We start from the raw sequence: 12579 nt of genomic DNA, 5'->3' as shown, positions 1-12579 counted from the left end.
TAGCTATATTCTGATAGCTCTAATAAATGAAACGAGCTCAGAAAAGATTAATTGGCCTTGCTTTGGCGGCTACAACACACAAACGGTTAGAGTATCAGAGTGGCGAGCGGTCAGTTCGGCTCGCTCAGCTTGTGCAATTGGTCGGTCAATTTGGAATTGTGCATTTAAGTGGGCTTAAGTGAAATGAATTTTAAATATTTAAAGAGCCCGCACAATGCGTCATTTAAACAGGCATTAAGTTAATAAAACTCCAAGGACATCAGCCTGGGGTCAGGGAGCGCAGCTGCTGCACACAACGAGGCGACGCGACGCGACGCGACGGGCGCGTGTTGAAATTGTAACTTAATTATGCAGCCATGGAGGGGCACGAAGCGCATGTGTCTGTGCGAATTTATGAAATTTTCATGATTAGCACTTCATATCAAAAGAGCGAGAGAAAGAGAGAGAGAGCGAGAGAGAGAGCGAATGCGAATGCGAGTGCGTGTTTTTTATGATATTTTTCGTAGGTGAAAGTTTTTTTTATATTTTTGCTTGCTGCGCTTAAGAGCTGATGCGGCTTCAAGTTAGACAGCGAGCGACAGCGCGTGTGAATGAAGCTGCGGGGGTGGTGGGTGCGAGGTGCGGGGTGTAGTCAAAGCTAAGCACACAAAAACATGACAGAGTACAATGGCTGGCTGTGCAAAATATCCTGGCAACAGGCTGAGCTGCTGTTAAGCGTTCAGAGCGACATTGAGCACAAAACAGCAAACGGATTTCGAAAGCGACAGATTGATGTTGCTGCTGTTGCTGTTGCTGTTGCTGTTGCAAGTTGTTGAAAATGTTGAAGATGAATGGAGTGGCAGATAGATGGCCAACAGCTTATACGCTAAACAACAATACACAGAGCAAACGACTGTGTTAGACAGTCATACGGCTAGAAAGAGATAGCGAGAGCGAACGAGTGAGCGAGAGCAAACGTAAGCACATAAATGTCAAGCAATGAAAATGTTTGCCCAGCTAGCCGTGCAGCGACGTGTTGTCATGCCTCAACCTCATGCCAGCACCACCCACCCCCTCACAGCTCCACAGCTCTGCTTGTTATACCTTGTTAGCTGCTGTGTAGATTTTCGGGCAAACCCAAACTCAAGCCAAACTCTCGCTCTCACTCTCTGCATCTAATGCCAAGCGAAGCGTGCGCCGCACACGAACACGAACACTCCTTTCAGCAGCAGCACCCCCCTCCTTAACCCTTTGCCACGCCTCTGCCATTGCCATTGCGCCTTTTAGCAGACAAAAATCCCAACTGCCTGCCTGGCATTCCAGCAACGAAAACATATTTTCCATATGAGTGCACAAAGCGTTGCAAAACGCACAACAGCAACAGTAGCAACAACAACAACAGCAGCAGCAGTAGCAGCAACAGCAACAGCAACATAGCGACTAAGTCGTTGTCGGCTCACATATCTCAAACGGCTTACCTGCCCCTTGGCTGTCACCCCCCCCCCCCCCCCCCCCCCCCCCCACCCACTGCCGCTTCAGTTTTTTTGTGTGTGATTTCCGTTTTTGTTAATCCTTTTTGAGAAATTTTAAGTTTGATTGTTGTTCAAGCTTCAGTCTGTCAGTAGGCGTGGCAGCTGCTGCGCCCATAAATATTTCAGACAGCTTTAACGAGCTGCTGTGGCAGCTTAAAGCGCTCAAGTTGCACAGAAATATATTTTATGCATTTTTAGCTAAGCCCTGCATAAATTGAATGCCAATGCAGCAATTTGCCAATAAAATGTATTCGCTCTCTCTCTGTCTCTCTCTCTCACTCGCTCTGTTATGCAAGTTATCAAATTTCAGTGCTATGCAAACAAAACATTTGTTTCAATAAATTTTGTTGTCGCACGTGCCGCGCAACAAACAACAAACCAACTGACAATTACCAATCGACCGTTCGTTCGCTCGCTCTCTCTCTCTCTCTCTTGCTCTCTCTTCCCTCTCGCTCTTCGATATCCATTGACATTGATTGCAAGTTATTTTGTTTTTAATATTTTATTTTTGCAATTTCGCTTTTGTTTGTATTGGAGTTTTTGGGGTTTTCTTTTATACACTTTGATATTTTTATCAGGGTATCAGCAACTTGTGCAAATTGTTTGCATAATAATGCATAGGGCTTAAACAGCAGCACAAACTAAGTTGATTTGCCTGTTCGTTCGACTGTATGAGCAGCAAGAACTCATAGACTACAGTAGCTAGAGCAATCAAACTTGCTATACAGCTGCTGCTATTGTTGCCGCATATTTTTGCACAATTGCACAACAATTTGAGCATAGCAAGCTGTTAATTTTTTTAACAAAGTGTATCAAAGCGTTGACTATGCTCATATTTAATGCATTCTGCATTGGGCGCTACATGGCTATGCCAACAATTAAATTTCACCGAGTCTTACAGCTGCCATTTGTGTTGTCTCAGCAGCCAATATGTGCAACGTGCTGGCCGCAGAGGCAGCAGCAGCAGCGGCGGCGGCGGCGGCAGAGCTCGTTACTGTCACGCCCTGTTGGCGCTTGGACATGACAAAGGTTGACATTGTGCCTGCATTTATTAAAACAACTGCCAGCAGGATGTGAAGCGTGTAAACAAAATAACGAAAGCACAACAACAGCAGCGAGAAATGCAAACAGCCAAAAGAGTGAAAGAGTAAAAAGAAAGTGAGCCCGGCATTCACTTGGTCAGCGGCTGCTTTGTGTGCCATCAATTTTTTCATATCGAATTTATTTTTAAAGCTTTTCGTGGCCTTTGCTCTCTCTCGTTTCAGTTTATTGGCAACAATTATGGTCAGCACAACATTGACAACATTGGCTGCCGGACAAACAACTAGTGGCAGTACCCATCATCATCATCATCACATACATCATCAACAGCAGCAGCAGCAGCAGCTACAGCAGCAGCAGCAGCAGCAGCAACCACACGTCAGTAGCAGCGGCAGCAGCAGCAGCAGCACAAGCTATCATCGCTTGCAATCAGCAGCTGCAGCAGCGTCCACAATTGCTGGTGCACAGCAGCAGCAGCAGCGCAATTATTACGCATTAAACGGCTTGGAGCAGCACGACTGCGACAGCAACAGCTATCAGCAACACCAGCAACAGCAGCAGCAGCCTTTGAATTTATCGCAAGCATTGCTTTCAGCTTCGCCGCCGCTTAACGATCAGATCAACTTGCTGTTTCCCAAGTGTCGTCCCAAGCAGCAGCAGCAGCAGCTACAACAACAGCAGCAGCAACAGCAGCAGCAGCAGTCAGCGCACAGCAGCAGCAATCGACCACAGCAGCAGCAGCAACATGAGAGCAGCAACAGCCACGAACTGAACAGCGTTGGCCCAAACGCCGCATCTGGGCGCAGTTCACCCATTGCTGCCACGCCCATTAGCAACAGCCAGCACAGTTACTATAAAAGCGTCAACATCATAACACAATCGCCGCCACCGCATTCGGTCTCATCGCACTCATCCGAATCGCTGTCTTCAGTCACGCCGCGCATTTCGACGAATCCGTTTCTCTGCGCTCCACTGACGCCGCCCACACCGCCGACGCCACCACCGCTGGCCAGTGCAGATAACGAGCTGGACGCAGCCGACGAGCAGCAGCAACAACAGCAGCAGCCAGCCGAGCACTTTGACGAGTCGGTGCCCTCAAGCGCCTATCCGGCTTCATTTTATTATCAAACGGGCGACAGCAGTCGTCGTGGTCATAGTCACACGGATATGCCGCGTAAGCGCAGCAATCTGCTGCCCACGGCGCGCCAGCAGCAGCAACATGTGCTGCTCAATGGCAATGCCAGCAATGGCAGCGGCAACAACAGTCAGAATCCTTTTATTAAGGAAAACTATTGGGAGACTACGCCACGTGCCAGCGCGCTGCTGCACTCGCCCACTGAATATCCCGATGAGCAGCAGCAGCAACAGCAGCAGCAGCAGCAGCAACATCTGCAAGCTTCAGCGCGTCGCGCTTTTCATCAGCAGCGTGAGCAACATTATAGAATAGCTCAGCGTCCGCCAGCGCATGCGCCGCCTCATGTGCTGCGCGTTGGTCGCAGTCCCATAAATCGCAACTATGCAGCGCCACAGCAGCAACAGCAGCCAACACTTATTGCTAGCAATGCCTGTGCCGAGGGTTTGACTCCTTTGGCCAGTCACTATCTTTATGGCAGCAAGACTTCGCTGGAACAGCAGCCAAGCGATTGGGAGCCACGCGAGCAGCGCAAGCAGCGCATACGCGAAGAGCGTGAGCGCGAGCGAGACAGAGAGCATTTGTTGATGCAGCAGCAACAGTTGCAGCTGCAGGATGTGCATGCTGTGCGTGAAAATCAGCTTGGCCAGCTAACAGCAGCAGCAGCATCAGCAGCTCAACAGCAGCAGCAGCAGCAACGCAAGCGATACATTAACTTGGATGAATATCGTGAGCGTGATCAGCGTTTGGTCAATGGCAGTCCCAGTGAGACAACTATGGCTATATATGAAGCTAATGATGCAACCGAGAGCTGGCAGCGTAAGTATAAATTTCATTGCAGTTAATAAAACAAGTTAGCGCTATAGATTGTTAAGATTTCTATTTCACTTAAAGCAGTGAAAGTTGCATAATTAATTGCGAATCGCTGCTTACGGCAGGGCACTCACTAATACATATGAACAAAAACACACACATATGTATATAGTTGTCAACTTTTGCTCTGAAGAAAATTATTGTCAGTTGGGGATCTCTAATGCATAGGCAAACAAAAGAAAAACCCTAGCAAGCCTTGGAAATCACACACACCATTAAAAATGTTATGCTTGTGTGTGTTCCATATGGAAGGGCACTGTGTGTGTGAGCCCCATACACAAGTGTAAAACAAAAACAAATGGGCATGAAGTGTATATGAGCTGGGCACCAAAGTTCTGTGCGCTCAAAGGCTGTCAATTAATTTTATATAAGTTAGACGCTCGCTTTAAATTTCATTTATCTGTCTGACTGGCTGACAGGCATCAATATAGTTTAATTGCCTGCGAAATTATAAAGCTCATTACCTGCGCTATTCTATTCACACCGACATCGACGCATGTGTGGATTATTTTTATGCAACGAGCGCAATGAGATAATTAAATTAGACAAATGCCGAATGCCGAATGCCGATGCCGTTGGCCTGGGCAAACAATGGCAAGTGATTAGCAATGCGGGCGCTGCAGCAACCAGAGAGCAGACATAAGTACGCTAGACTGTTATGAATGGGCAGGAGCCAGAGCTTCGGGTTCGGGTAATTGAATTGCAAATCATGCGTAATCAAGTGTACTGCAAATATAAATGCGCATTAAACAGGCAGCAGCAGCAGCAGCAACAGCAGCAGCAGCAGCAGCAACAAAGCTCAATGCTCTGAATACAGGAAACAGAGCTAAAGTGGAATTTAATTGATTGCAATTAATTGGCAGCTGGACAACAGGCCGAGGCGCAAATAGAAAGACACTTAACTCACATTCACTTTGCAGATCTGCGCGTAACGACCGAGCAACAGCAACAGCAGCAGCAACAGCAATTAAACATAGACAAGCCGCAGTCGCAACTGCTGCTGGACACACATACGCGACGCTTGCTGGATGAGGCTGCTGTTTATCGCGAGCATAAGCTGGACGCCTGGCAGCTCGATCGCAACTACACGCTGGCCGTGGAGTCGCGACATGGCATCATTGGTAAGTCCCAACAGCAGCAGCAACTTACACTCCAAGCTGAGCTTAACAATATTAATTGCAGAGTATGAAGGCTCGCCACGACGCATTGGAGTTGCTGCCAACAACAACAACAGCAACAGCAACATGACTGCAGCAACACCAACAGCAGCAGCAGCGGACGAAAGCGAACCACCAACAGCAGCAGCAGCAGCAGCAGCAACAGTTGCGCCCACAGTCACGCCCATGGCTGCTGTGCCGCCCAGCTCGCTGCAAAAGTCAGCAGCACGCGCTGCTTTGGCTGCATTGGCTCAATGTCAAGTGAATCAGCAGCAGCAGCAGCAGCAGTTGCCACAGGCTTATCCAGTGCGTCCAGGATTTCCACAGGTAAGTTGAGTCGCTGCTCAGCATTGCAAAGTTTCTTTTTATTTATTTGCTTATTCATTTATTTCTTAAATGTCAACTAGGCAGTGTCAATGGTAAATTAATTAATTCAAATTAAAAAAGTTTCATATATATATAATGTATTGGAAGAGTTAAGCCAAACCTATATCAGAACTGGTACAACGAGAAGTTGGAGGGCCGCCTGCCATGGCCTTAATTATAATTAATAATTTTGCTTACACTTTTTGCTTCACAGCGCATTTTATCGCCGCCACGTGAGCTACGCAGCAACTCGCCAGTGCAGCAGCAACAGCAGCAGCAGCAGCCACTTTACAACAACAGCAGCAATCATAGCAATAACAAGCAGCACAAGCAGCAGCAGCAGCAGCAACACGCTGCCGCCATCAGCAGCGACAACAATGCTGAAGATACAAGCAACGATGTCTCCGAAATTGGCACCATATCCGATCTGACCACGCCCGAGGCACCGCTGGCAGCCAATTTGACTGAATTGAGAGCAGCAGCCGCAACGCCGCCGCCGCCGCCGTCACCGCAGCTACCAGCAGCAGTAGCAGCAGCCACCATCACAACAGCAGCAACAGCAGCAGCAGCAGCAACAACAGCAACTGCTGCCGCTTGTGTTGCTGGCAGCAGCAGCGCTGGCAACGGCGGCCAGGCCATGGCCATGCCATTGAGCTTGCATACAAAATCGTCGACCTTTGACTATCTGTACGAGTTCTCGGAGACGCGCAAGGTGCTCGAGGAGTTCTTCAAGTGCCCCTCAAACGATGAGCAGCCCATCATGGAGAATGGCAGCGATGTTGACAGCATTGTGAGTAAAACTAAATGAACTTTTGACTGAAGGTCGAGCTGAATGTGTGTGTCCTTTTGCTTGCAGGATATACAGTACGAGTTCCACAGCAACTTTGAGCGCGATGAGGAGGAGCTCGACGAGGAGGAGCAAGAGGAGGAGGAGGAGGAGGACGAAGCAGCAGAAGAAGACGATGAGCACGATGAAGTGGACGATGAGGATGAGCACATTGAGCTGGAGTATCGCCAGCAGCAACAGCAGCCAGCGCCTGCAGCAGCAGCAGCCGCCACCAGCAGCAGCTCAGTCGAGCGTCATGTCTATGGCGCCTACGCTCAGTCGCAGTCGCAGTCACAGGCGCAGTCACAGGCGCAGTCACAGCCACGTGCGCGTCACTACGCTGGGAGTCCACTGATGCGCGACTTTGACTTCTTCCTGGACTCGGCCAGTCGCAGCAGCGGCGAGCGCGATGGCGAGCAGGATGGACTCAATCACAATCAGCTGCTGAGCACGGGCAGCGGCGGCAGCGCCTTGGGCCAGAGCGTGGGCATTGGGCTGCCCGGCGGGCACAACAATTATCGCTACTCGCCCGAGACCACCGACTATGATTCCAACTGCGGCGATTTGGACAGTAAGTTGCGCTCAGAGCGGGTTTCGGCGCACACTTGATAAACTTTTTGTTGCTTTGCAGGTCTTTCGGGTGAAATGAATGGAGGCAACGGCGGTGGCAACGCTGGTGGCGTTAGCAGTGGAGGAGGAGGCGGCGTTTCCACTTCCTGTTCTAACTATGCCAAGTACTATGCCTCGGCCATGCCTGTGCTGGAGGATGGTCTCTCCTCTGGCCACACCAGCGACACTGAGAACAACAACAACAACAATAAATTGCTGCAGCAGTCGCAGCTGCCCGCCAGCCTCAGCGGCAGCACCAGCATCGGCGGCAGCGGCGGCATCTCCATGCTGATGGACATGAAGCGCATCTCGACCAACAACAGCTTGAACAGCATGCACAATCTCACTGCCACCTCCAACACCACGGACAGCAATGTCGCTCATCTGCACACTCATCCTAGTCCCAGCAGCAATGGCTTACAGCAGCAGCAGCAGCAGCCACAACAGCAGCAACAGCAGCCGCAACAACAACGCGAGCTATTGGGTCAGAGTCCCACCAACAACAGCAACAGCAACAGCAACAGCAAAGTGTTCAAGAACATTGATCCGGAGCTGGACTCGCTCTATTCCATTAGTAAGTCGCTAAAGTCTGAAATTGTTTTTGATTGCTTAATTTTCATTTTCTGCTCCCTCAGGCGTTTTCCATCGGCCGGACATGGTGCAAATGACGCCACCGCCGCCAGCGCCTGCACCACATCGCAAGCCCAACGATCTGGACTTGCTGCAAACTGTGACGCAGCTGGCCAAGCACACGCCGCTGGCCGCCGCCATCAGCAACACGCTGCAGCGCAGCTCACCCACCGGTCTGGGCATGAGCATGGGCATGAACATGGGCATGGGCGTGGGCGCGGGCATCTTGGGCAAGCCGCGCAGCGCTGGCAGCAACTGCAGCAGCAACGGACTGAACGGTCCACCGCCGCCCATACCCGAGCGCAGCAACTTGCCGTCCCAACAGCAGCAGCAGCAGCAGCAGCAGCGTTCGCCCTCGCCTGTCATGAGCTCACCCGTCTGGCTGTCGCGTCATTTGGATGGCAGCGGCGGCGGCGGCGCTGGCAAAGCGCTGCTCGAGTCCAGCTCGGATAATCATTCGAAGAACCACAGCGCGGACGAGGAAGATGTGGATACAGATCTGGAAACAGATCGCCTGCTGGGCCATCAGCGTCTGGACGATCAGGGCTACTACGATGAAAACAAAAGCTGGGAGCGCAAGCCGCGCAGCTCGCTGCTCTCGAAGATCTCGCCCAAGCAGCAGCAGCTGCCCAGCACCAAGACGCGCAACGGCTACAATGCGCTGCTCAGCTCCACGCCCGAGTTGCCGCCGCCCATACCGCCCAAGAGCAACGCCAACAGCTTGAGCGGCAGCGGCAAGTTGCTCGACTTGGTTGCTGGCAATGCGCAGCGCTGCAATTCGCGCAGCAGCTCCGAGCACAGCCACAAATCGCCGCGCGGCAAATCGCCCAATGCGGCGCTGCATGAGGCGGTGGCCAATGCGGTGGATGTGGTGGTCAATGCGGTGGCCAATGCAGCGGCGCTGCAGCCGCCGCTCAACAGTCCGGTGCAGGCCGATGGCTCGGAGCGTTCGCTGGCCAAACTGGGTGTGGATGTGGAGAATGGCACGCTCAATGGCGGTGGCGTGGTCAGCGCTGTGGCAAATGCAGTTGCCACCAGCATTAACAACAACATGAACAACGGCGGCGTCGGCGGCGGCGGCAGCATCATCAATGGCAATAACAACAACAACAGCAACAGTAACAACAACAATAATAATGTTGCTGTCGGCAGCAACAACAGCAGTGCCAGCGTCGCTGGCAGCAACAGCGGCGAGAAAAAAGTGAAAAAGAGTAAGAGCAAAGAAGGTAAATGCATTGGGTTTAACCTTCGTTCAATTGTTGGCAATTTTAGTGTGCGTAACAAAACAAAAAAAAAAAAGAAAGTAAATTGTCTAAGACCTGCACAAGCAGCAAACTGTTGTTGCAACAACAGTTGCTGCTTGGCTAACACATTTCTATATGCCCAAGAGTCGCCAATTGTGGCTTATATAATATATGCGCTCAAATGTATGCTACGTTTTATAAGCTGCGAACTCGATGCATATAGAAAGAGATAGCAATAGCGAGCATAAGCGCAGGCTTTTGTAGCATAACTATATCTATATTATATATATTAACTTGTGAAAATTGCTAATCGTAATCTATATATTTTATATATATATTTTTTCTATATATTCTTTTTTGTGGCAATCATCGATTGCAAAAAAAAATCAACAAAATTTGCGTTTTTTGCATGCGTCGTTCGTTCGTTCGTTCATTTTACTGTGTCTATGTGTGTGTACCATACTTTGTAAGATACAATTTTGTTTATATGTAGTGTGTGGCCACCAAAAGCAGAGCTGTCAATGAAAATAGTTGGCAAACTGAATAGACAAGTAACTAGTAGAAAAAATAAAACAATTGCTAAATGATTTATTATAACAAATTGCAGTATTAACAATTAACAATTAAATATTATTTTTATTTGTAGCCGTAATTTAATATATATAAAATAACAAACGAACTAGCAAGGGCTTTAAATTTATTAAACTTGTGTTTAGTTTGTACCAAATTGTGCCGTAGCTTTTGTTATTCATTGCCAGCTCTGTTGGCTATAAACTTAATACAGCAACAACAATACAAATATACACAACAACAACAACTAACTACTAACTACAGCAACTACAAATAACAATGCAACTCTTATTCACACGCACACTCAACAAATACTTGCTGCCCCCTCTCGTGACCAAAATTTACTTAACACATCTGTGTGCATTTTTTAGGCGGCGCAGTGCTCATCGAGGGCGTTCTATTCCGTGCTAAATACTTGGGATCCACGCAGCTGGTCTGCGAGGGTCAGCCCACCAAATCCACACGCATGATGCAGGCCGAGGAGGCGGTGTCGCGCATAAAGGTAAAAGTCAAGCAGCCTAAACTAGAATTTTAGCCGCTACGCTAATAAAAAAAAACTGAAGCTTGTTTTGCACTCTTATGATTTTGATATAAAAAGTATACATAAAATTGATTGACTACAAATATTTTCATGCATTGCGCTGTCTCTCTGTCTCGCTCGCTCACACCATCCACACTGAACTGCTCTGCGTATACGTAATCTCTCACCCCCCCACCAATAGGCTCTGGTAAGTGTTTGTGCTAGTCCCAAGCGCTAATTTGCATTTCTAAATTGTTAACGAAAATTAATGAATTGGTCCAAGCTATAGCCGCCAAGTATTAATTTTGAATTGAAACTAGTTAGTTGAGATTATATACGTTTGACCTTTGTGTTGTGACCTCTTTGCAGGCTCCGGACGGCGATGTGCAGCCCAGCACCGAAGTGGACTTGTTCATATCAACGGAGAAGATAATGGTGCTGAATACCGATCTCAAGGAGATAATGATGGATCATGCCTTGCGCACCATATCCTATATAGCCGACATCGGGGATCTGGTGGTGCTAATGGCGCGTCGTCGCTTTGTGCCCCAGGACATCGATGATGCGCCCAAGCCGAATCGCACGCCCAAAATGATTTGCCACGTGTTCGAGAGCGATGAGGCGCAGTTTATAGCGCAGTCCATTGGGCAGGCGTTCCAGGTGGCCTACATGGAGTTTCTCAAGGCGAACGGCATTGAGGACCATCGCTTTGTCAAGGAGATGGACTACCAGGAGGTGCTCAACAGCCAGGAGATATTCGGCGACGAGCTGGAGATCTTTGCCAAGAAGGAGCTGCAAAAGGAGGTCGTGGTGCCCAAGGCCAAGGGCGAAATACTGGGCGTGGTGATTGTCGAAAGCGGCTGGGGCTCCATGCTGCCCACCGTGGTGATTGCCAATCTGATGAGCTCTGGGGCGGCAGCGCGTTGCGGTCAGCTGAACATTGGCGACCAGCTGATTGCCATCAATGGGCTCAGCCTGGTCGGCCTGCCGCTCTCCACCTGCCAGACATACATCAAGAATACCAAGAACCAAACTGTCGTCAAGTTCACAGTCGTGCCCTGTGCGCCCGTCGTCGAGGTGAAGATCAAGCGGCCCGAGACCAAATATCAATTGGGTTTCAGTGTGCAGAACGGCGTGGTGAGTGCCACGAATGAGAAATTTCAATTATATATGCATGCTATATGTTTGTCGATTTAACAGATCTGCAGTCTGCTGCGTGGCGGAATCGCGGAGCGTGGCGGCGTGCGCGTTGGTCATCGCATCATTGAGATAAACAATCAGAGCGTTGTGGCTGTGCCGCATGAGAAGATTGTCAATTTGCTGGCGACATCAGTGGGCGAGGTAAGCGAATCGAAAACGAATAACAAACTTGTGTCGCTCACTCTCGCTTCTGCTTCTGTTGCAGATACTCATGAAAACGATGCCCACCTCAATGTTCCGCCTGCTTACAGGCCAGGAGAATCCCATATATATTTAAGCTAAGCAACTTAGTCATATACACATAAAGCAAATAGAAATAGCGATCGAGCGATTGAGCGAGCGATTGAGCGAGCGAAATTAGGCAAACAATTATTGTTAACTAACACACTGAGCGTGTGTGTATATGCATGGATATAATGATTATAGTATTATATATGTATGTGTGTTCGTTGGATTATATATATATTTATATATATATAAATACATGTGCTGCTATTTAAACATAATCGCGCTGCATAGGCAAACTTTATAATTTACTTAGCTAACAATGAGAGACACACACATATATACAGATAAACGTGTTGTCTTTGTTTTTGTTTTTTTTTTATTTAGATAAAACTATAAAAAGCTATGACAAATAACAAGTGTTAAACTTTTGTTCCACATCAAAAATTGCACGCTCGGCATTTTTTGCAAACGGCTTAGTACTAATAGTTAATTAAGCGATCAGTAGATCCTTGCATATAACGATTATATATGCATATATACAAACATATAACTGTACAACACGATGACCTATTTGCGAAAACGTCCTTAGCTTAGTTCGAACAGACACAAGACACAGAACATAGCGAATATACCTAAAAACTAGTTACAGTTGCCAATGCCAATCTAGTCCCA

At 48.6% G+C, this 12579-nt stretch overlaps 1 protein-coding gene across 1 annotated transcript in view; it reads left to right on the top strand.

The window, feature by feature from the left end:
- The window catches only part of LOC108605329 (AF4/FMR2 family member 4), a 77589-nt gene extending 65465 nt beyond the window's left edge, over positions 1-12124 (top strand). The window contains exons 4-17 of the mRNA XM_033294404.1: positions 2777-2930; positions 3021-4503; positions 5478-5678; positions 5740-6041; positions 6295-6597; positions 6667-6870; positions 6937-7477; positions 7538-8089; positions 8151-9371; positions 10331-10461; positions 10682-10687; positions 10849-11616; positions 11680-11820; positions 11885-12124. Of these exons, the coding sequence (XP_033150295.1) occupies positions 2793-2930; positions 3021-4503; positions 5478-5678; positions 5740-6041; positions 6295-6597; positions 6667-6870; positions 6937-7477; positions 7538-8089; positions 8151-9371; positions 10331-10461; positions 10682-10687; positions 10849-11616; positions 11680-11820; positions 11885-11956 (6063 nt within the window). The 5' untranslated portion in view covers positions 2777-2792 and the 3' untranslated portion in view covers positions 11957-12124. The remainder of the gene's footprint in view (positions 1-2776; positions 2931-3020; positions 4504-5477; positions 5679-5739; positions 6042-6294; positions 6598-6666; positions 6871-6936; positions 7478-7537; positions 8090-8150; positions 9372-10330; positions 10462-10681; positions 10688-10848; positions 11617-11679; positions 11821-11884) is intronic.
- Positions 12125-12579: the final 455 nt, after the last annotated feature.

The sequence above is a fragment of the Drosophila busckii genome, chromosome X, assembly GCF_011750605.1.
Source record: "Drosophila busckii strain San Diego stock center, stock number 13000-0081.31 chromosome X, ASM1175060v1, whole genome shotgun sequence".
In the NCBI taxonomy this organism is placed as follows: domain Eukaryota; kingdom Metazoa; phylum Arthropoda; class Insecta; order Diptera; family Drosophilidae; genus Drosophila; species Drosophila busckii.
Note: the sequence above shows the minus strand (reverse complement) of the source record. Positions and strands in the feature narration are given on the sequence as shown.